Raw genomic sequence first — 25,464 nt, forward strand, 5'->3', positions numbered from 1 at the left:
AGAACTTTATCCACACATCTGGACTGCTACAGAAGACCAGAGAGAGGAATATTATACATCATGATCAAAGAGAGGAATATATACAATTTTGTTATTATCATGATCTCACAAATATTCTACATAGAGCACAGAGGGACAAATTCTAAACTGAGGCACAAATTCTAATCCTAATCCAGAGGCCAAGTAGCTGGGCAGGGCCGGCTCCAGGCACCAGTTTACCAAGCAGGTGCTTGGGGCGGCCACTTCGGATAGGGGCGGCACGTCGAGCTGTTCGGCGGCAATTCGATGGACGGTCCCTCACTCCTGCTCGGAGCGAAGGACCTCCCGCCGAATTGCCGCCGCAGATCGCGATCATGGCTTTTTTGTTTGGTTGGTTGTTTGGGTGCTTGGGGTGGCCAAAACCCTGTAGCTGGCCCTGTAGCTGGGGTAGACTCTAGGTATATGTTCAGAGGGGAAGTGGAAAGGAATCCTTTCTCCTCAGGTCACAGAGTGGCTCTGGAGATGCTCGGCAGAGGCTATGCCTGTCTTGTGGCTAGTGTAGCACCTGATTCTCTGGTTCTAAGTGCCCTCCTTTTCTTGCATCCCCTCTCCAAATCTTGCTCCCTCCCCCTTGTGTAGAAAACCTGTACCAGCTTAGCTGCCAGGGGACTGTCTGTGCAGACAGGAACAGAATTTGACGGTTCAGGTTTTACTGCATGTTTGTGGTAGCTGTAGAAGAGCCCCAGTAACACAGACCCACCCCCCCCTCGACAGACATGTGAGGTTGAAGATCTTTAAATCAACATTGAGCTGGCTATTTGCTGTTAAAAATATTTCCACACACAAAGGAAATACACAACAAAAATCCTTCTATAGAGACAATTTCCAGTTCCACCCCACTTGTGCAAAACGTCTACAAAATGCACCAAAAATGAGTGATTCTCTCACACATTTAGTGCCATATGCTCATGCTTTTTGGGTTTCTTCCCTCTCCTTGGTGCAAATTAATAATCCTACTACAATTTATCTCTCTAGAAATCTCAGTACAAGTGTTCATCTATACTTACATAGGAATCTATAATTTCTGAAATAATACAGGGCTCTCGTCCACGAACACATCTACATTTGTGTCAAGCCATAGCAGCTCAGGGGTTCCTGTCATTCAGCAGTCACTGCAGTCACATTTGGTGGTCCCTTAGCAATACTTTGAAGGACTGTACCACTAAAAGGGAGCATGGGAGAGGGGACGTTCAGAGGGAAAGGCATGACAGAGAGTGACTGCATTAGTTACTCCAGTTCTAGACAGAAAGCCCAATGCTTTTTCTGTGGTTGGTGTGTGTGTGATGTTTTGTGTTTTTGTTTTTTTAAAGAGGCCAGAAAAAAACCTGCCAGAGGTTCATGTTTTACATAAAGCTGCAGTTGAGACTTCACAAAGAAAATCTATGCACTTTTTATTTCTGGTTCAGAGGATTTACATGCTCTTTCTAATGATCTGGGCCTTCAGCACTGGGTAATGCTTCCCAGTCCCCAGCTTAGTGCTCATGTAAAATTGAAGCATTTTTGAGGCAGTTTAGAGCCTGCAGATGAATCTCAATGTGCAGGCAAAAGGCATAATGGCTGTTTAGCACTTTGCAAGAAGAGGCTGAGGAAATCATGAAAAAACAAACAAACAAACAAAAAACTATTGAACTGCAGCCATCTGGGAAGCCAACAGAGAGCTTCTGAATTTTGAAAAGCATGTTTACATTGCATTTGTGTAACCAAGGAAGGGAAAATTAAAAATAAATGTGATTTTTTTCCCCAAAAAGGTAAGTATATATACCAAGGTTCTTTCAGTTTGGGGTATACACGCACGCACGCACACACACACACACACACACACACACACTCAGCACCTAATTTAAGTGAGTTTTGAGAAGCTGTACTGAAGTAAAAGTGCCTTATTTCCATGATTTTGATGCAGTGTCACAGTTCAGTGACTGGTATAGAAGTTGTGGGAATAAGGACAATCAACGACGTGACACAAGGGGTCACTAGGGAGCCTTTCTGAGTAGTTGTCCTTTTTCTTAGTCCATGATGTGGCAGAACAGAGGGTTGGGGGGAGAAGTGTAAAATCACCATTTTTTTCTTTTGCCAGTTAGGGATTGCATTTCACAGAAATCTTGAGAACTTAAAAAGAAAGAAATAACAACAACAAAGGACACGCAGCTGCTTTCAAAGGTTCTTTTGTCCAGTGCACTGTCAAGTTAAGTGACTTTCACCAGATAGATATGCAGTGGCTCTGGGAATTTACTGCCTGTTCCCACATCCAAAGTGTTCTCAGGTCTTGGCCAGGCTAACAGTGAGAGCGCCACCTCCTGACCAATGAGAGATATTTTTTAGTTTGTAGGAGATAAAATAATGATCAAAGTGGGGGAGAGTGGAGGGAGGAGGCAGCATAGTGGTGACAGTGGGACTGCATGGGATGTAAGTCAGTGCAGAATTTGGTCCAGAGAATCAAACCACTAAGAGGTGGAATAGACCTTTTTGGTCATATATGTGAAAATTTTCAGAAGTCTCCAAAACTTTTGTTTGCCTCCATTTTTCCGGGTGCCAAGCTTGAGACTCATGGTTTCAACTCTTTGTTGCCACCTTAGTCAAAACACATCACAAAGCAGTAAAGGATCAAAAACTAAATCCAAATGAAAACACAATCCCTTTCAATAAATCACTGCTCCTCAGCCCTGACAAATGTAACATCCCCAATCAGTGGTGCAAATAACCTCACTTAAAACTCCCAAATGTTCAAGATGCTAAACCAGCACCAGTACGACCAACACACAAGCCCACTTTTGGGCTGTAGTCCACGAAAGCTTATGCTCTAATAAATTTGTTAGTCTCTAAGGTGCCACAAGTACTCCTGTTCTAAATGAGTGAAAATTCCTCTTCTTGCAGGATAGAATGTGGAGGAACCTCTAAAAAGTGACCTTATATGATTTCCAGGAAAGCCTTTCTCTTCTTGTGAGTTTCTGCCACAGGAGAGGAATATCCAGCCCAGTGATCTTAATCCACATAACCTAATAAAACTTAATTTATCTGAAGTAATTAGAAAGTGCTTTATTATGATATTTTCCCCTGCTGTGTGAAGCATTTGGGATTTTTGTAGTGTAAAGTTTGCTTTCACATCTGCAAAAGCATCCACCATCTTGAATTTGTGTCTCAGAACACAGCAATTCCCTATTCCCAATTCCGAAGCATTAAAAACTACTGTTTATCTACAGTTGTGTTATTTTCACTATATTCAAGCTAAAAGTTGAAAGCTTTTTCCGCTTTGAAAAATGGTCACAGGGGTCTTGCTGTTGGCTGCTACCTTGGTCTTGATCCACAGAGGGCCAAGTTCCCTGCAGCTGGTTTTGAAGCTGTAAAAGCTGTGGGGTAGATAAAGCTTTTATTGTACTAATGATGCTTATTCTCACACAATCTTCATCCTCATGAGACGTTCCTATATGGCTACTGGGAGTGATGTTGAAGAAGAGGGAGGCTTGAGTGACATTTAAAGTGACAGCACTCTCAAATGTGTGTGTGTGTGTGTGTGTGTGTGAGAAACATTTGTGTGGTTTTATTATTAATTATTATTATTATGCATTAAAGAAAAAAACACTGTATTTTACTGAAGAGTTACGGTCCTGAGGAGAAATACAGCTATATAGTTTTTCATCACTAGTTGGCAATGTTTTGGGACATGTATGTTTAAACTCTCTCTTTCTGTTATAACACTGTGACGTGTGCAGTCTATATGGTTTTATAAAAATATAAGTGAATATAATGTAACTGGGATATGCTTCAGGCAAAAGGTCTTTTGTAAGGTATCATTACAAAGCTCTACTGAGTGTGATCATCCTATTTGTAGAAATGTACCACTCTTGCATCTAAAACTAGAAATATAAAACATAACTCTGAGGGCCTATTGTAATTATGTAAAGTGTGGGCCATTAAGGATGGTTTGGAATCTTGATGACTCCCATTGTCTGCAGATGGCTGTATTTACCTGTGAGTCTTCCTGTATATGTGTGTGCTGGCAAGTGAGTAATGAAGTCTTGCAGTGACATGTGATCATGTCACCTGAACTGGAATCCATCTTTAACCTGGTGCTTTTCCAGTGGGGGGGGGGGGGGGGTGGTGGAAAACCAGAGGGACAAAGGGTTCCCGCCTTATGCAAAAGATATATAAAGGGGTAGAAGAGAATAAGGGGGTGGAGGAGCCATCATGAAGAATCCCCTAGCTATCACCTGAGCTGCAACAAGAGCTGTACCAGGGGAAAGAATTGTGCCCAGGCCTGGAAGGTGTCCAGTCTGAGAAAAACTTACTGAAGCATCTCTGGGGGTGAGATTATCTGTATTTAGTTTGATTAGACATAGATTTGCACATTTTATTTTATTTTGCTTGGTGACTTACTTTGTTCTGTCTGTTACTACTTGGAACCACTTAAATCCTACTGTCTGTATTTAATAAAATCACTTTTTATTTAGTAATTTACTCAGAGTATGTATTAATACCTGGGGGAGCAAACAGCTGTGCATATCTCTCTATCAGTGTTATACAGGGCGAACAATTTATGAGTTTGCCCTGCATAAGCTTTATGCAGGGTAAAACGAATTTATCTGGGTTTAGACCCCATTGCGAGTTGGGCATCTGAGTGCTAAAGACAAGCACACTACTGTGAGCTGTTTTCAGGTTAACTTGCAGCTTTGGGACAAGTGATTCAGACCCTGGGTCTGTGTCTGGAGCCAGACAGGAGTGTCTGGCTCAGCAAGACAGGGTGCTGGAGTCCTGAGCTGGCAGGGAAAACAGAAGTAGGGGTAGTCTTTGCACATCGGGTGGCAGCTCCCAAGGGAGTTTCTGTGATCCAACCCGTCACAAACACCCTTCAGTCAAACGGGAGTCGGGACAGAAATTGGTATGGTTACTGATGTGCTACCATCAGTTTATGTATAGTGCTCATACTTGCTAACATTTGAAAACTATTAATAGGAATACAGGGACGTATTCTTAAACTTCATTGACATGTATTGGACTAGGAAAGAGTATTGGAGGGGGAAAAGTAGAAAACTGGCAATATTTTGCTGAAAAATTCTTATTCTAAATAAGGATGGTTGGTATTTCTGAAGGTTTTGATTTGACAGAACATGAACAGTAAAAAAAAGGTCATGACAATAACATCATGAAAACAACAATCCTAATTTATAATTTGTGACAACCCTTATTAAAACAATACTATAGTATTCTATCCTCATGATCCAAAACACAACACGCTTCACAATAGCAAACACTCCAGCATTTGGGACCATTCATGTAGGAGGCCATTTCTTTAGTATTTTTAATAAGGGATACCAAGAAATTTAGTAATGGAAGTAGCTTTTCTTTCTGCCCTTTAGAGACCTACCTAAAAATACAGTGAATTGAGAAGTGATGCCAGAACAATGGGAGGGAAAGTGAGGTTTAGGAGGGAAGATAAGCTTGAAAGGATGTGTGAAAAAGGGTGTGGAAGATGACAAAAAGGAACATCTGTACACACAAATAATAAGCAAAATGTTACAAAAGGCAAGTCCATCTTGGGATTGTATTATGACAAGCCACTTTAAGCTCTGTTCTTGGAGTTCTTGATGTTACAAGGAATTATAGCCATGGCAATACATGGTCTCATGCCCATTTTCTATTTATATTTACTCTACCCTAGAGCTATTTTCACACTGGAAATAATGAGTCTTACATTCTGGCTACTGAAATAAATATTTCTAGAGTGGAATTGAAGTAAATTACCTTTTTCAGAACTAGAAACATTTTTTTTTAAACAAAAATGTTTTACGGGTCAAAAGGAGCGCAAGTCAGGCAATCCTCATTGAATAGTCAAAACTCCAGACCACTAGTTCAGTAGCTAAAATAAGGAATGCTGGTGGCATCTAAAAGAAGCTGTGCTAAATAGATTAAGGGGGCCTTGACATGAAGGTAATGCAGATTTTCGCAGTCCCTCCAAAATGCTGTGGTATAAACATCCGAATAAGCAGTTTTCATTTTGTGTATGTACACTTAATTAGTACTTGCTTAAAATGGCACAGTGACAGCCCTGCAAACTGAAGTGCTGTCTTTATCCATGGAAGTGGAACTACATGAAGTATTTTGCAAAGAAACAACACTTTGGAAATTTTAGCTTTTTGTCAATGTTATGTAACAGACAGAAATATTACTTTCACCAGAGTGTAGTTTTGTGAATCCAGTTCAGTGCAGGTGAATAAAGAGCCCGGGGAAGCATTTAGGAAGAGAAGCTTTGAAAAATACTAACAACCCCCCATATTCTGGCCTTACCATTGTAGGCAATCTGGGTTGGGGGAGAAGAGCAGAGAGGTAGTAATCAAGTGGACGTTCCTTGAGCCATTCTGCTTGCTGAGGACAGAATGGCTCAGGAGAGCCATTTGCTATGAACCATTCTTTACTGCTGCTCCTAAAGGAAGTGTGCACTTCCAGTAGAGCCTGCTACTGAAGGCAGCTTGTAAACAGAGGAATTGGAGACCTGGTCTGACTCCAAACAAAATGACTCCATAGGCAGGGCCGGCTCCAGGCACCAGCTTAACAAGCAGGTGCTTGGGGCGGCCAAGGGAGAGGGGCGGCACCTGCGGCAATTCAGGGGCGGCAGGTCCCTCACTCCCTCTAGGAGCGAAGGACCTGCTGCTGAACGGCCGCCGCCGATCGCGGCTTTTTTTTTTTTCCCCAATTGCCGCCACTGATCGTGATCACGGCTTTTTTTTTTTTTGCTTGGGACGGCAGAAATGCGGGAGCCGGCCCTGTCCATAGTGGCATGGTCCTCTTCTTTGGTGCCATGGCCAGGCCTCAGACTCACTATGCCTCCTCTCCGCCAGAGAGTTCCACTGTGCAAGTTAGAGGGATCCCCCGCCTAGCACTCAAAGGTCCTTATTCTGCCGGGCTCCTTCTTGGGAGTTTTGAAGAAGGGATAAACAGACTCCATATGCCCTCTTCTCCCTGTGCACCTGAGCAAGACAATGCATAGGCAAAACACTAACATTAGCTAAATGACCTAAAGTACCTATTTAGTTAGCAGCTGCAGCACTAGGAAATAATGGTTTCAAATGTTCTTTTCTCCTTGGTTGAAGGAGACGGAGACAAAGAGTATATCAGGGGCACTGCAATGTATAACAAGAGAGGGCCTATAGAGCATTTCTGGATATTTCTGCAGAAATCATTCCAAAATATATACAAACTGAAAAGACCAAAAAAACAGAAGTAAGTTCTCTGTGGGCCTGATTCTTTTCTGTTGTGCATCCAGTGCAGTAGGATTTAACCTTGCTTTGCACAGATTTAAAGCACTATACAAGATGTAAAGTCCTGGAGACTCAATGCATGTGTATCTGCATTGCTGTCTGTACTGCAGAAATGGGAAATATTTTCACATAAAAAGCAAAGGCACCAACAATTCCTTAACCACAATCATTTTCAGTTGCACAATAATTCAAAATAAAAAATGTGCCCAAATCACACTAATGATTATTGATGGTCTTGCTCTTCCTGTGCTGTATCAATGACATTTTCTTGGCCCCAAAAGCACTAGTTCTGCAGTATTTGTTTCCTTTCTTTGCTGTTATCTTGTATGATAGTAGCTCAGAACATTAAATATATGCCCTTCTTCCGACTTTCATCTTGTCGCTTTAAAACAAAATATCGCCAATGTTCACTTTAATATATTTTATTTTGTTCTGTGTTAATATCAAAATACTGGAGTAAAAACCTAAAAAAGGACTGCATCCTGGCTTGCCATTCCATGCATGCATGAAATGATGAGACCAGATATGCTGTGCACTAATGAAGAACAAAGCACCCATTTGGACATCTTTAAGAAAATGCTTAACTTTTAATAGAGGAAGAAAATTCCAGTGGGGCTGAAGATCAAAAACAGAGTTCAAAGATCTTCCAGATAAGACGCTTCTGTTTTCTTGGAATTGACTATGAGTGTATTTGCACGGTTCTATTACCAGGCTAATTTAATTTAATAAATAAGTCTAGAACATCCTGGCACCTTTTACTATTCTCAGTGTCTCTGACCAGTTGCAATAGTTCGTATGGAGATTGGCTGAGTCCATATGCAGTACTTGAGACTACTAATGCTTTAGTTACTGCTCTAAAATACTCCATGGTGCAAAGCACCTACATAACACCCCAACTTTGTAATAATAACTTCCTCAATTTACACAGAGAAGAGATACAAATATTTCTTTTTCTCTTAAAAAAAAATTAACCCTCCTACACCATTTACTATTTCTTTCCAGCAAGTCTTTGTGTTAGGAGCAGGATTGCACCCTGATTCTGCACCTGTGTCACTGCTGGCGTACCACCCAGTATATGCTGTGCAGCCTTAGCATTTATTAACGCTAAACAAATTTCCCATATCAGGGAGATGCACAAGTGTTTTTGTAGAAGTTTCATTCACAGTGTTTCCAAAGCTTCAGAGTCCCTGGACAGCTGAAAACTTATTTCTCTCTCTCTAGGTTTTACTTTTAATTGGAAGATAAGTTACTGCACCACATACTTTTAGCATTACACCTTTATTTCATATTCTTCTCTCTTCTCTGTACTCTGATTACTTTTTTTAAAGTAAAGAGTGCATGATTGGACTATATTATTTTGTTTCTGCATTTCATTACCTTTTTGTCTTGTTCTCCTTGTCATTGCTTTGCTATAAGAGGACTTAAGAGAGAAAATCTGGTTCTCAGATGGCATTTTAGAAACAACTCAGCAGGGCTTTCCTGCTCGTTGTTTGAGGGATAGCATGGCAAAACCACAGCAAAGAGAAATGTGCCTACGTCTCAGTCACTCGGGTCATATGACTGACATGGAAGGATGAAACTCAAGCAGCATTCAGAATAAAAGTGTGGTACAATTGAAATCCTTTTAAACTCTGGTTCATTATTATAGGCTTACTTGGGGCATTGACTGACCATTAGTTGTGTTGGAGAACTGAATTGCCCCAGGGAGACAAAATTCCTTTCTGGGGCTCCCTGGCACGTGGAATAGGGGCACACCTGCTGCTACATGCTCGTTGCATTCTCCCCAACTGCATATCTACTTAAGGGCACAATATGGCTTTATGGACAGTGTCTATCCAACCTGTTTGGGGTAATGACCTCAATGAAGAAGACAAAAAAAAGGGGTGGGGGTGGGGGAGAACAACATTTCTTAGGGTTTGGCCTGACAAATATAACCCATCTGAGCAGACCAAGAAGTTACCAATATCTACCAGGTTAGAATTTACTACACTGGTGGAGGATACTAACAGAGGCTGCATAGTCCCAAATATGGTGTAATCAATGCAGTGACTCAGTGACACATGAATGGGCAAAGCTCTTTGCTAGCCTGATGGATGCAGGCTACTAAGCTGCTGATCTAGTATGTTTAACGATCGTATGTTCTACTTTAGGCATGTCTATCATTCCTCAGAAATGAATTGAGGCCCATTATCTCATACAACTTTTTCTCAAAGTCAAACAGCTCCAGACAAGTTTCTTCAATGGTTTTGCAAGAGGTGATATTATCTAAACCTATTACTTCTGGCTACCTCAAATATTAGTTTTCTCTTGCCTGCAAAGTCAATATGAATTCTCTTCCAGGGATTCTCAGTCCCATTTCCAATGATGGTAGGATGCGACAGCAGTCATATCACACTTTATGTCCATATCCAAACTTGGCTGCAAAATCCAGATTCTGAGGACAGCTTTCATTTCAACAATTCCAGTGTGGGCATACATGCAATTGTACTAACAATCTGATTTGCAAGGATTTTTGGTAGCCCCCTGCAGAAATTCCACAAGGTAGAATCTCTCACTACTGTGAGCTCAGTTTTTGGAAGTGGATTAGGCTGTTCATCAATTAGAACATTCACACAGCCTTCAGATATATCTTCTTTTAAAATAGGGACATTTACATTCTCTGCTGCAATTTCTTTTGCAGCATTGGGAAGATCTTCCAAAATCAGATTTTGAAAATGGGATTAGGTTGCAATGGATTTTTCACCTGTATTAGCCACCAGAATAAACACATCAGCAACTCTGTGTTTTTACTGATGATCTATAACGGATGGGAGAGAGATACCATGTTAACATCAGAGCCCATCTCTCTCTATGATCTAGCAACTGCTCATATTTGGTCCAAACATTTTTATAGACGCTATTTTCCCTAATCAATGTAAACTTCTTCCCATTCTGAAACTCTAGAGATGTTGTAATTCCAGATATTCTCAGACCCTCTTTTTCTATCTTGTCATAGTGGTTTTTTTTCCTTTAGTGAAGGCTCTGGGAATGAAGATGTTGGATCCTTTTCCCATCTGGCACTTTACTTGGTAGGATTCCACTAACTGCATAGCTGAGACATGACGTTAACATTAGACACACGCTAACCTTCATGGGTTTTCCAGCTAAGCAGCTGGGATGCTACACAAGTTTGGGGGATTTTCAGATTCATTTTCTCTGCTTCTGCTCTGCATAGACATATTTAGCTCAGTATTTCTAACCTGTGAGCAAAGTATACTCACACAGATAGCAGCGACTTCTAAGTCTGTTCAAATGCCCTTTTCTCAGTTCAAACCCAAATGGGTGGTAGGTACTGTCCAGAAAGGGGCCATAAGTAGGATAGTTAAAATATTTCCTCATTTCTATTTGGGGTACAGGAGAAAAAGGAGGCACTACTAGATGTAATTTCTTCCTCCATGTGCCATGGCAGCAGTAAATCTGAACTCATGAGCATAAAGATATATTTGGACACAACAAGCTGGCTTGGTTTGTTGACTGAGTACAAATGAATATTGCTACTGTTATTGTGCTCATCCACCCCATGGCCTGTAATGAAGAGTAGGAAATGATTTGTTTTATCATTTGAGGCAGATGATCTACAGTTATTTTCCTTAAACCCACTGCTACGTTAAGAAAGCGAACCTAGATTTGGCATCTTTATGTGAAGTGTTCTTCCTCTTCCTGCTATCAGAAGCAATTAAGAGCAGGAATTTAAAAACAAACACTTAGAATTGTTTTTTCCTCTTGCCTACACAGACATAGCACTATTGATTTCAATGGAGTTACACTTTATTTACCTCAGTGTAACTGAGAAGAGAATCGAGTCTCTAATTCTAAAAAGTGACCCTTGACTGCATTTTACACTATAGCAATTATAGGCATTTCTGAATGTTAATGCTAATAAAACTTAAGGAAGAAATGCAATGAAAACTGAATTCACTGAAAGGCAGGGAAAGTTCATTCCAGTGGATTCCCAGTCTTACATGAATGATGATACTAGGAGATGTACTAAGTATTCCCCTCTTCCAGTCTTCTTCCTGTACAGTCACTTTTCAACCTGTTGGAAGATCCTATTACAACTAACAGTCAAATATAGCCAAAGGCTTTTTATCCCTGATTCTCCTTTCTGCAACGCTCTCCCCCCCCAGCAAACCGTCTTTCTCTTTCTCAAGCTGAGAGAACCACAGCACTGTTAAAAGCATACGCTTTTGAACTCTGCGCAAATAAATGAGCTGAAACAAATAAAACCCAGGTCACATGAGACTTTCAAGACATCTGGTGGAGTTATTTTTCTGAATAATTAGACCAAGTGGTGGTGCAATTCCCAAATGAAAGCTACTTTCTTGCTTGATATTCAGTTATTTTTCATAGCCATCAAGATAGCAATAAGCCCTAATTCTCTCCCTTGCACGTGACTCAAACCTTATTGGATTACCAGTCTTTCCAAACTGGGACAATCACATCTTTGACACGGGCTTGTTTATAGCTCAAGTTTTTAAGTCTCTTTGTTTTCTTTATATTTTGAGGGCCCTATTAATCTTCCATGGAAGTCGATGGGAGTTTTGGCATTGATTAGATTAGGATTGGACATTTAGCCTCTTTCTTTCATTTCTTCCTGATTTACTATAGGTCTCTCTAGTACCAAGTCAATGTAGCAGGCTGCAGAATATAATGGAACAGCAGCCAGTTGCATGCTCTGGAGTCCATATGTTGTTCCTGGCTGGGGGAATATTGTATTTTCCCATTATTTCTCTGCCTGAGGCTAACCGTAATTTCTCCTCATCCATATTCTCCCCTTTTAAACTGTCAACATAAGAGTGCTCCAAAAGCTCCTCAAAACTTGTCTAACATTGTGCTCCCCTAGTGTGACTACATTGTAAGTAATTTGGAATTGACTGAATTAGAGAACTGAGCAAGGAAGCCAGTTCTGTGAAGTAGTGAGCAGCAGTATAGGCAGAGAAATCACTATGAGTCTTTTATGAGCACACAATTGGGCCTCATTCTCATTTTACGCTAAGTCCATTTTACACCGCTCTGCCAGTTTAAATGAGAATCAGACCCAATAATGTTTTAGCACCCTCAATGACATGGTGAGAAAACACAAACACATAAATGCCTCACCAGAAGTTTCATCTACTCGCTCATCCACCACATGGTCCTTCTGATGAACCCATTCACTGTTGCACTTGAAATAGATCTGGGTGGCAGGGCTGGCTTTGCAGTACAAGTTCACAGGTTTGTTCTTTACGATGTAAGCTTCTTCAGGCTCAATGAGGAAATGAGGCAGAGGCTCTGGAGGATCAGATGGAAAGGTTTCTGGGAGTTCATGAAAAAAATCATCATCTGTAACAAAGAAACCGAGAGGGAAAATGCAGAAAGGTTAGAAAATTACTGCAACTGAAATTCTGGCTGTGAAAGATTACAAGCGTTTCTAAAAAGCTCAAGGGAAGAGAGTGCCTTTTCAAGTGAAAAAATTATACGGGAAGTGTCCTTGCAGTGGACTTTAAATACAGAGTTGTTTTCAGCCTAAAAGGTGTTTCCACTTAACACCCTGCTCTTTCTGTTTCTACTGGTTCATTCGCTAACTCTGTGTTTGTGAATGGCTCCTTTCTATTTGTTTTCGGGGGGGACGGTAATGACAGAACATAGTTTTAGCACTTGGTTCTGTCACTTATTAAATCCCAGTACAAAATTCTGTTAACCTAAACTGACACTTGAGGCAAAGGCATAATTGTTAGACACAGACGTGTGCAATCATACTCATACAGTTGTGCACCCCTAATAGGCGTGCACAAATACCACTTTGTGTGCATGCAAATTGAATATTGTGCACGCACATGGTCAGTAATGGTTTAGGATGTTACCTCTACGTCTTCAGTATGAAACTGACCCTAGGAGTCAGTTTCCGCTCTATGCCTCTTCATTCATTCTTTGGCTTCTCTGTTGAGAATGCTAACAACGGTGCCAAATTCTGATGCTTCTTTTTGTCGTGTGTACACCTGCTCAATGCCCACTAAGGAAGTGGGACTGGTACCACTTAACTCACTTCACACAGAGCACAGAACTGTTACGAAATGGTACGATGCAGACCTATTATGTGGATTAACAGCGGGCTTTGGTCTTCTTTAGTGCTGTCAATCCAGCAGGAGTAAATTCACAAAACAATTCATTTTTAAAAAAAAACAGTCCAATAAACTAGTGGAAACATTGAAAATGAGCTAATTCACATAGCTTCCTGCCTCTTCCTCCATAAAACCCCTTTTTACAGGCAAAGCATCATCTCTCCAACCCTTTCACAGGAGAAATCACCAAGCTCAGAGAATGACAATTCACTGAAGGAGAATACTCCTCTTCCCATCGACTTGCAAAACTCTTGTCAACATGCAAGAACATTCAAGATGCTCACAGTGACAAAGGGATGAGAGAACAGTAACTATTGACAGATCCATCAGCAAGAAGCTGACAGTCCTGAAGGCCTCATTCAATCTCCTCTTTTCTGCCTCTGAAGCAGTTATCGTTATACACAGTGATGGACGTTGGTGATGATCAATAAAGCATCACAGAATATCAAACTAAAAATACTGCAGAAGGTTAGCTATCCTCTTCTTGTCAGTCTCCATGAAGATTAAATGTCAGACAATTACCTTTCTTTACTCTAGGTATACCAAATTTTTTGTGTCCAGAATTACAAAGGGTATGAAAGCCTTTCCTTCCAGTTACTGCTTTCGTAGAAAGACAGATAAGGAAGAACAACAACAGATGAAAGAAGCCGGAGAAGTAGATAATACAGTACCTATCTACATAGCTGTATAGAATTACACCGTACATCTTCATTAGGCATGAGCAAATCTTACAGCATTTGAGGTTTTATGAATCTTTTGAACTATTTATGAATCTCAAATCTGTAATATGAGTTCACACACCTTTTCTCATTTCATTTGAAACAGGTTTTTTTTCTCTGAAGAAGTGGGGTTTTTTTACCCACGAAAGCTTATGCCCAAATAAATCTGTTAGTTTTTAAGGTGCCACCGGACTCCTCGTAGTTGTTTTCTCCATTAGGGTGTTTCAGTTTAAAAAGAATAATGGGCTTGACTCACCACTGCATTACTCTATTGAATGATGGAGTGGTGAATAAGACCAGTATTTTTCTATCAGAGGGAAAACCTCTGCTATAAAATAACAGGGACAAAAGGACTCCACTCCCTTACCAAAAGATAGTCTGCTGTAAGCAGGTGCTCTGCACATAGTATGAAAAAACAGATTTAATTTTCATTAGATTTTTTCCCCTTTCATTATTTTCCTCTGTGGTTTTGTTTTCACTCCAACCACCTTATGTTCCACTTTTCACCTTATTTCTGCACCTGCTCTCCCAACGTTAGATTTTTCTCTCTGCTACCTTTTTCTCCCCAGTGTTTGCAGAGTAATAGCTATGAGCTAAGATGTGAAAAAATTCTGAAGTTAAAAGCGTGAGTTTGAGTCAAAGTTTGGAATTCATGATGACAGCAGGCTTGAGCTAAAGCAAAGGGAATTTGTCCCTCCCTACTATACATATACTCATAATGCATACAAACATACAGATAAACATACACAGAGACATTAGAGATGAATCATTTCACTTGAATTGCCACAGGATATATTTTTTCCTTCTGGTCATTTATTTGCAAATTGGTGAGCAGACAGATGGAAACTAACAAAGCACACATATGTTTTATAATTAAACAAGTATTGCTTCACTAATTTCTGGTGACTGGAAAAACAAATGTATTTATTTTCACCAATAGATCTCAGCACATTATCAAAGACAACACTTATGCTATCTGAACAATTAACTAGTTCTTATCAAAGATCTAACTGGAAGCTCCAAAAAAGGCAAAGGAGAGGAAACTGGGACAGAGGGAGAGAGATTTCCTTCCTTATTTCCTAAGATCAATCTGAAGAACGTGTGTAGTCTTTGGGCTGCTCTGCTGAGGGTGCCCATTTCTAGCATTTAAATACGGTTTTTATTTTCAAGTTGATTTTCTAATACTGCTTATTACAAACTCAGCCTCTCTTCTTGATTGCTGGGAAATGGGTAGGGGATACCCCCTTCCAGAAGCCCAGAGCAGTTGTAGCTCATAAAGTGCCTGTTGTGAGCCAGTTTTCTTATTTAACCTTAATATATGGTATAATTCCTTGTCGCTATTATATTTTAACAAAAGTTACATTACAATCAAACCCAAATTTATTCTTTCTTGCTGTGCTATCTTCAGACTCCGGCATCCGAACCACATTCAGATAGATGTTTGTGAGATAGACGGTCACCATTCTCACACATGCAGATAAAGCACACATACAGAAGCTCCGCCGTCCAGTTAGACTGGTTTTCTTTTAATATTTGCACATTTAAGAGAATCAAAACAGATAAGATACCTTTTTTTTTTTTTTTTTACATTTTCCACAGAGAGGCATTTGCAGGCCTCCATGCTTATTATGATTGAGTGAGTTAATATTATATGGAACAAAAACTTAAAAGAGGAACGCCTACAATGCAAACATGATTGGATTTTGCTGTAGTCAACAAAGGAAAACAATCATATGACAAAGCTAGCCTCATCTCCATCAGCATTCAGGGTCTCTAACCCATGTGTCTGCTGCACACTGCTAAGAGGTAATAAGGCAGCCTTATCAGGCTGTGAGAATCAGAGCTGGAACTCAGTTTGTGCTTCTAAGTTCCCAGAAGTGATTAGATCTCCTGCTGCAGGAAAGCAAACTGTTGTTCCATTCTCCCCCAGACAGAGAAACGGAGGCCTTACAAGTTCCATCTATTTATAGTGTAGAAATTGCTGTGTTGGGGAACCAAGTTACAACAGGGCAGTCCCTGACATAGGTAAAACAGTGTCTGGTCTTGCAGTATAGATGGGAACAAATGGCTTTTAGCCATGCTGCAGATTCATGCCATAGTCTCACTAAGGGCTTGTCTATACTACCTGCCAGATCGACGGGCAGCAATCGATCCAGCGGGGGTTGATTTATCATATCTAGTCTAGACACTAGAAATTGACTCCCAGCGCTCTCCTGTCGACTCCGGTACACCACCAGAGCGAGAGGCGCAGGCGGAATCAACGGGGGAGCATCAGCAGTCGACTCACCGCAATGAAGACACTGCAATCTAAGTATGTCGACTTCAGCTACGTTATTCATGTAGCTGAAGTTGCATAACTTAGATCGATCCTCCCCCCAGTGTAGACCAGGCCTAAGATCCAAAGGTTAGATTGCCTTGTTTAGGGACAGCCCTTTGTTAGGGGTGGATGGAGGCCACACAGAAGAATCGTGATTCAGACACCTTATAAACTTGTACAGAATGTGAGTCCTTACCTTCCCAGACAGCTGTGCTGTAGCCATCATCTAGCCATCACATTACCTGCTTTGGGAGGCTCATGGTGCCCACATGGTACAAAAACTCTACTCCCCAGACTACCAGGGTCACAAAGTTGGCCTCTCATTCCCTTGAACATCTGTTCAGGATCAGCTACAATATTTTACCTGGAATGTAGCATGATTCTGGAATATACACCTCTACCCTGATATAATGCTGTCCTCGGGAGCCAAAAAATCTTACCGCGTTATAGATGAAACTGTGTTATATCGAACTTGCTTTGATCCACCGGAGTGCGCCCCCCCCCTGCCCAGAGTGCTGCTTTACCGCGTTATATCCAAATTCGTGTTATATCGGGTTGTGCTATATCGGGGTAGAGGTGTAGTTACAACTATAGCTGGGCAGAGATTGGAAATTTTGTTTTATGGAGGATTTTGAAATTAGTTTATGTTGTGTTTTGAAAAACTGGAAAATGGCAAAAATCTCTGCAAAAGAAAATTAAGGAAAAAATTGTTTCAGCTTGATCTAAACATTTAGTTTAGATTTTGACATTAATTTAGAATAGATAGCATAATACAAAATAAAAAAATTCAAAACAAAGTCCTCTGGAAAGCAATAAATGATACGTCCTATTTTGACACTGTCATGACTTTCTTCCTTTTTATCCTCTTCCAAAATGAAGTTTGTGAGAAATCAACACAATTTTGTGAAGTGTTTATATTTCAATGGAAAACTGTTCTGTCAAAGCTTATCTGACCAACTAGTTAGAATACAGTTCAGTCCCAAATCTGTAAGATCAACTGTGTTTCAGCCCCATTGTGGAGGTACTGTGTTATAACCAGGCCGCACAATAATGGCTGTTTCTACAATTTAGATGGGACTTAAAACACCACATTTGTGTGTGTGTGTGTGTGTCTGTCTGTCTCTTTCTTACGATGTAGGTATGTCTGTGGTGGTACATGTAAAAGGGGTTGAACCTTGCCCAACATTCTGATCTGTGGCTTCCAAAGTACATCCCTTGAACATTTTTATAATGCATCCCATGGAAATGCAACAAAGAGGCACGCTTTGTGTTATCTCTGGACTTATCTCAACTTTTCTAACCATTCCAGGAAAAATAAATGGTCTGTAAAAGAATTATACCTTTAAAAAGGGAACCGTGTGCTTGATTTTCAATTATTCTGTCAATGCCCTGTGTAACATGCCCCCTGGATCAAACACAAATACTCAGACATGAGTGCTCTCCTACATAACAGGACTCCATTTGTGCCCAATTATTGCAAACTGAGTTTACTTCTGTAAAATGTCACATTCATCTTTATTTTCATGTAATAAAATGTACAACCCAGCTGTTGTTATTGACTGCTCCACACTCCCAAGACAAAAGACCTGATTAATGAAAACGCTAACCTGGTTTCACTCATGCAATTCATTCGTACTAAGAAAATAAATTGACCAAAACCACCTTCATCTATAAATTTAATGCTGAATTTACACTTTAATGATTTCTCTGAATTTAGAGATGCTATTTTACCTCCCTCCTTTAACATCCTACAACAGTGTTTTGAAAAAAACAGTGGGCCACATCCAAACTTAGTAAAAATGGGTGAAATTTGATGCAAGTCAATAGAGCTGCAGCAATTTACATCAGCTAAGGATCATACACAGGATAAACCTGTGGGAGGATTATATTTTAATCTTTATTTAAGGCAAAAATATCCTTTCTGAGCATTTGTTTTTGAAACTGTACTTCATGCAGCACTTTTTGCATTAACATGTGAGAAAGGAAGAGTTTATGGTATGTTTCACTTTTTATGGACTAGTATTCCAGCTCTAATTCAGGGTCGGAAAATATTGTGCTCAGTACACCAATCTATTCCTCCTTATCACTAGTTTTATTACTATATATCAAGCTTTAATTCTCATCAGCCCAGCACATAACTCACTATATTTCTGAATTGCAGACTTAAAGTATTATTGCTTATATCAAAACACATAGGACCATTATCTCTTTGTCTGAGACTTGAAGCAAATTCTTCTCAAATGGAATTTACTTCAGAGTGATTCAAGAGCAATTTAAAATGAATGGTTGCAAAGCTAATTTCATTTGCATTTGGATGCCCATCACTCAGTGAGATCATTCGTGATACATTACAATAAAGGCAGCTGGCGTTAACTGTATGTATGGGATTTCTGCTAAGTTTTTAATGTTATGATTAAAAAACTTTCTGGAGCAACAAGTCTTATTTACTGTGAAATTAACAGCAGGTGCTAGCTCTGTAAGATTGTGATTGTGGTAATCGTTTGTTTTACGGGAGAAACATTTTCCATAAAGGTAGGGTTACCATACATCCTCTTTTTCCCGGACATGTTCGGCTTTTCGGCACTCAAACCCCCGTCCGGGGGGAATTGCCAAAAAGCCGAACATGTCCGGGTAAATGGCGGCTCTGCTCCTCCCCTGACTCTTCGGCTCTGTTTAAGAGCCGAGCTGCCCGAGCGCTATGGGCTTCAGGCAGCCCCCTTGCCTCCGGACCCCAGCTGCCGCCCGGGCACTTCCCCTCCCAGGCTCCGGCGGCGCAGGGTCCGGAGGCATGAGGGCTGCCTGAAGCCCATAGCGCTCGGGCAGCTCGGCTCTTAAACAGAGCCGAAGAGACAGGGGAGGAGCAGAGCCTCCAGCCGCGGCGGCTCTGCTCCTCCCCAACTCTGTTTAAGAGCCGGGCTGCCCGAGCGCTACCGGCTTCGGGCAGCCCCCATGCCTCCGGACCCTGCGCCGACGGAGCCCAGGAGGGGAAGTGCCCGGCTGGGGGCGCAGGGTCCGGAGGCAAGGGGGCTGCCCGAAGCGCAAGCGCTACCGGCTTCACGGTTTGCCGGGCAGCCTCCAGACCCTGCGTCCCCGGCTGGGCGCTTCCCCTCCCGGGCTCCAGCTGTGCTGGGCAAGCGCCGGCCGGGGGCGCAGGGTCTGGGGGCTGCCCGGCAAACCGTGAAGCCGGTAGCGCTCGGGCAGTCCTTTTCGCGTGGCTGGGAGTGGGAGGGAGGGGGCGGAGTTAGGGTGGGGAATGGGCGGAGTTGGGGTGGGGCTGGGGTGGGGAAATGGGCGGGGCCAGGGCCCGTGGAGGGTCCTCTTTTTTTATTTAATAGATATGGTAACCCTAATAAAGGTAACTGGTCATTGCTTTGGTTGTAGTTCTCTTTCCCTATCAAGGACACACAACATTATGGCGCCAACCAACAGGAAGCAAGGAAGCAAAGAATTTGTCAATCGAGCCCTGTATGTGAAATAATTTACACCCACTTTACAGCCTCTTGATATTGCCAGAGCTGTGAAGATGGGTCTTAGGCCAGATCTATACTAAAGAGGTCTATCGGTTAACTATGTCGCTCAGGGGTGTCAAAAATCCACAGCCCTGAGTGACATAATTATACTGACCAACCCACCTTGTAGGCAGCACTATGTTTAGGGGAGAGCTACTGCCTCTGAGGGAGACAGATTAACTAAACTAATGGGAGAAACTATAGTGCTGTAGTGAAAAATAAGCCCTTAGTGCAGATGAGAATTAGGCCTTTTAGAGTGCGAAAGGCTTTTTAGAGTGCGAGACAAACAAGAAAAAGAGAACTCAAAGCAGATGAAATGATAGAAATTAGGTGTAGAGGACTATGGTAAAAGGAATTACCAGTGCATAATGTTCCATTGTCATATGCCCCTATTCTTCCATCCTACTCCTACAGTCAAGGACAAACGTGGATGTAATGAGCAGTACACAAAGAAGGAGGGCATACTTCAGGGCCCTATTTGAAAAACCTTATGACCAGTGGAGGAGTCATCAGATGTAGATAGATCCATCTGATAGATCATTATGCACGTGTGGTTGTCTCAGCCCACTTGCATAATGATCTATCAGATGGATCTGTCTACATACCTGGGAAATGGAAACTACCACCCAAACATCCCAGGAAGTTGTTACCCTTATAACAGAGTGATATTTGACCTGTTTGGAAGGCTGGTATAAGAACTTGTGAACAAATACAATGCAGCCTGTTAACCCACCATGATCTCCAGACAGGTATGTGGTAGCCCACCAAACAATTATGAAAACTTTCTGAACTCTTGTGAATGAAGTACGCAGAAGTTCAGACTCACATTTAAACATCCTGGGAATTAAGTACTCCTCCCTGTGGAGAAGCAGAGTTGAGGCAGAGACTGGGGAGGATGATAGGTAATTGATGCAGCATGCAATGTTCACCCCTCAGTAGAGATGCCAACTCTTGCGAATTGATCGTGAGAGTCGCAATCTCTGAGCAAAATTGAGCCTTACTCATGATCTTGTGATAGAACTCTCCAATGTCAGGATTTTTTTTCCCCCAGTGGCAGCACAAATGTGTTTCCAGTCAAACAGGAATTACCTCACCCTAAACAAAGGAATGTGATTTCTCCAAAGTACTTTGAAAGACAATGAGAATTCATTTACATACCAGATAAACAGAGCTATCAAGCTAACAAGTGGGGGGAAGAGACAGCATGGCTACAGACCAGCAGGAAAGAGAAACTTCATCTGAGATAGAAGGGAGGAGGGCAACCCTCAGATAAACAGTTGAATCAATTGGAGGAAAAAATCCTGACATTTGAGAGCTCTAAAAGTGAGGCTTATTTCCACTTAGACATCCTGTCAGCCACTCCAGCCACGGCCAGGGCTTTCTCCAGCTATCAGCCCCAAGTAGCTGCTTCCCTGACAGCTTGAAAAGTGAGAGAGGGGATCCCACTTCAGCCCTCTCCCAAACTTGTGGTGGCTGAAGAACCCTAAAGAGCAGAAGTGAGGCTGGGGACTGCAGGGGAGCTGAAGTGAGGAGGGTGGGGGCTGATGGTTTGGGGGGGCTGTATTGAGGGTGGGTTCTGAACAGATGTGGTGAGCGCTAGAAAGGTGAACTGAGGGTGGTTGGGTTGATGGGGCATGGGGGGATGAACTGATAGGATGGTGATGATGAGGGCTGGGGGGCTGAACTGAGTGGGGGTTGGGTGGGGAGAGAACTGATTGGGAACTGGGAGACAGGCTTAATTGCTGGGCAGGAGATGGGTAGATGTGGAGGTGAGAGCTGCAGCAGGGCCCAAAAATCACCTGTGGAATCATAGTACATGAGGAAGAGTGGGCAACACTAATTGTCACATGCACACACCCTGCGGATGGGCAGACTGCTCTAAGAACCAAGAGACTGCTCTAAAAAACACAATGCAATCTCTTTTTAAAATGTCATTATTTTGGGGCCAATCTGATGATTTTGGGGGGGGTCAGACTCGTGATTTTGGATCTCTTGAAGTTGGCAATACTGCTTCAGGATGAATTCTGGTCAGAGACAAAAGATATACGTTCTCAGGAAAGAACTGAATTCTCCCATGTTTCTGACGAAAAGCATCATCTTAGCATATAGTAGTTTCGGGGGACTTCCCACAGGGGTCTAAATGGGGGACACTTGGAAAATGGGGGACAAATACATTGAAGAGTCACTAGCTGACCCTGGGGGCTCTTCAGCAAAAACAAACTAACAATTCCTACCATACGAGTGGGAACTAACCTCTCTGCCATGCTATAACCCCCTCGCCTCTGAAGGGTACTGATGTGGAGGCCTTTTTAAAGTCCTTCAAGGAGGAAATCTAAGATAGTGTGCAGTGACCAAGTGTGTTATTCTTCTTAGCGGCCCAGCAAACACCAGTATTGCCAATTTATCAGTAGAAGACGGCATTCTGCAGCTTCAAGATCTGTACTTCAGAGGAGAAGGCCTCATCTAGAAGTCGCCAAGCTGCTCTGAGTGAGAAAAGGACTTGGACTCTGGATCAATGGTGAGTGAGGAGAAACAGTTTCCAGGGATGGTCCAGTGACAAGTTTGTTAACTGTGAAGACTAAGGATATCTATGACACCTAAGGGCTAGTATGATTACCTCTACTTTGCCAGCTCAGCCTAACTCAGAACTCTGGGAAGAAGAGAAAGGCAAGAGAAGCACTATACTTGCTCTTCGCAGCAGTTACACTTCCACTTATCATTGCTGACATTAGGATTGAGAGCCTGAATCCAAGATCAGGAAAGTTCAGTTGTTGTAAAAGTCTATTGCTGGTGCTCCCAACATGCAGTAGATCTGCTTGAACAATGAGAGATTCACTTCCTGGATATTGCATTTTACCCTACTTTGTATTCCCTCTTCAGAGATGTAAAAGACTATGTAGGCAAGGGGGGCCAAGGCCCTCCCACTTTTCAAAGTGGATGGGCCAGGTTGGTCCACTTTTCGCAACGGGCCCAGCTCCCTGACTTCTCCCCACTTCCCTCAGCCTTGGGAGCCCAGGGTGGAGGGACCCGAGAGCAGCCCCTGGCCTGTGTCCCCACCCCCGGACCCTCCACCCAGGGCACCTTGAGGGTCTGCGGCTCCCCACAGCTGCCCGGGTGGCTCTTACCATGGCCTGGCTGCGGCTCTTTGGCCAGGCCCCGTGCCCAGGCCAGGCTGGAAGCTGGGTCGGCATAGGAGCTGTGTGGGCAGTTGTGGGGGGCTGCGGACTCACCACCTGCCCTGGGTGGGGAACCCAGGGGACAGGGTCATGGGCCAGAGGCTGCTCTTGGGCTCCCCCACACCGGGCAGGTGGAGGGGCCTGGGCTCCACAGTCAGGCTTCGACTTCCGGCTTGTCTGAGGGGATGGGGTCTCGGGGGAAGAGATAGGGAAAAATCCATCGCCCCTGATGTGAGGTGCAAGACCGAGGAGAATCAGACTTCCAGTTTCATTTCAGTCACAAGGGCTGCCTCTGTCAATTAAACTGCATGGGACATGGGTTTTAAAACTGAAAATAGAAGAATTCAGAATGAAAGAAACTCAATATTAACTAGTCACGCTCATGCTGCCAATGCAGACCACTTCTTTGCAACCAACTTCTTTGCAGCAATCAACAGTGTAATTTGCTTGAACTGGATCTCCTTTCTTTTTCTCTCTGCTTTTCCCCTGGAGTGTACTATGTTACAGCCTTATTATCGCCAATTAATGTCTAGAAAAACATCAAAGGGCCTGATTTGCCTCTCACTTACAGAGGTGTAAAACTGGTGTAACACCACTGACTTCACTGAAGAGCTAACTTCAGTGCAATTACTCCTGATTTACACCCAGTATAAGATAGAGGAGAATCAATCCCAAATAGCGGAAGAAAAAGGCCTTTTTCATTATTTTATACATCCTGATTTTATAGGACAACTTGTAAGGTTAATTAATACTGTTCATGAAGCATATGTCATCCCCTAATCACATTTAATTAATAATTTTAACTAACAGCCTGCTCCTGAACCTACTAAAGCCTATGGAAGCTTTGCTAATTGACTAGATTGGGGGGAGAAGCAGACCCTAAATCTATCCCTTCAAGGTGGACCTGGTATTCTTCTAAGGGAGGGACATTGCTCAATGTGTCATATTGGTAATTCAAGACAGACTCATTGTCGTATATACAGATACAAATATGTAAATTAAGGCTCTGTTAACAGAGTCCACTACTGGCTCAGGACAAACTGCATCTGACCTGAGGCTCTTACCAAAACAAGTAAGAGATGGCATGGATAGCCATAAATGTACTTGTTAGCACTGCATTCAGCCTAATTAAACATTAGTGCTTAAAAAGGTTACATACAAGACAAGGGAAATCCAGCCTGCATTATAGGAGGGAATAAAATTGTTCATTTGGGCAAGTACAGTCATGATAATTTTTATCTCTATAAGACCTAATGGAGATGTCTGCAAGTTTCTTTTTTTTATGTTAGGTTTCGAATGGTAGCCGTGTTGGTCTGTATCAGCAAAAACAACGAGGAGTCCTTGTGATGCTAGATGGTCAGGATGTTAGAGAGCATATTCCTTCACTCTCCCACTTCCCTGGTCCTTCTTGCATGAACAAAGAGCAACAATACCCAAGTCCGAAGGTGCAAACAATTCGATCTTTATTGGGGTGAGCTTCCAGCAAGCTTAAATCCAAGTTCCTTTTCCTTATTTTCGCATCCCAACTTACTTCTTGTTTGCCCCTAATTTATATAGTAATATTCTTAGCTATACCTTAACCAATCATTCTACTGAAATTTACCTAACATTTTGTAACATGATTAGCTAACCAATTATATCCCACCACTTTAATTAGTGTACACCCAGCAAAATTAATTATACAGCAGACAGAAACAATCTCAGAACCAGACGAAGACCATGCAAACAATAGCAAAGTGGGAACTATAATGACACAATAATAGAGAAGTGAGGATTTCACAACTACATCTCTAAAGGGTTCTCCAGCTGTGTATATTGATAAGTGAGTTCTTACCAAACAGAAAACTATCAAACTAAATTTCCTTTGACATCTTCTAGGCTCTTCCCTTTCTCTGGAGGCGATAGGTCGGATCACCTGTCTGACAGGCCCAGATGGCCTTATTTCAGTACAACTAGTTTGGAATGGGAGGACGCCCCTATGCTTCCCAGTTTATGGCTGCTTAGCCAAAAGCCTTAGACTAAGAACAGGCCTCAGACTGTCCCAGGGAGAGACGGCCCTGACACAAATTCTTTCTTTTATATCTCTATAACCAGCTAAATGATAAGCATAGACCTAAATTCTTAAAGTATAGGCCTTTACAGACAGGCCTGAATAGCTATATCCTAACACTCCTCCCCTTTTTTTCCTTTTGGGATCCTCCTGCCCAGGTATCCCTGGAAAAGCATAGGACATATGGTGACACACTTCCTGATAGGGCTAGGCATCATGGTGGAAGGTGCCACAAGGACTCCTCATTGTTTTTCGTGTGTT

At 42.2% G+C, this 25,464-nt stretch overlaps 1 protein-coding gene across 2 annotated transcripts in view; it reads right to left on the reverse strand.

Annotated features, from left to right (window-relative positions):
* The window catches only part of UNC5C (unc-5 netrin receptor C), a 368,853-nt gene that overhangs the window by 128,474 nt on the left and 214,915 nt on the right, over nt 1-25,464 (reverse strand). For both annotated transcript variants that reach the window (XM_054030966.1, XM_054030965.1), the window contains exon 2: nt 12,432-12,653. In XM_054030966.1, coding sequence (XP_053886941.1) covers nt 12,432-12,653 — 222 coding nt within the window. The remainder of the gene's footprint in view (nt 1-12,431; nt 12,654-25,464) is intronic.

Source organism: Malaclemys terrapin, chromosome 5 (assembly GCF_027887155.1).
Source record: "Malaclemys terrapin pileata isolate rMalTer1 chromosome 5, rMalTer1.hap1, whole genome shotgun sequence".
In the NCBI taxonomy this organism is placed as follows: domain Eukaryota; kingdom Metazoa; phylum Chordata; order Testudines; family Emydidae; genus Malaclemys; species Malaclemys terrapin.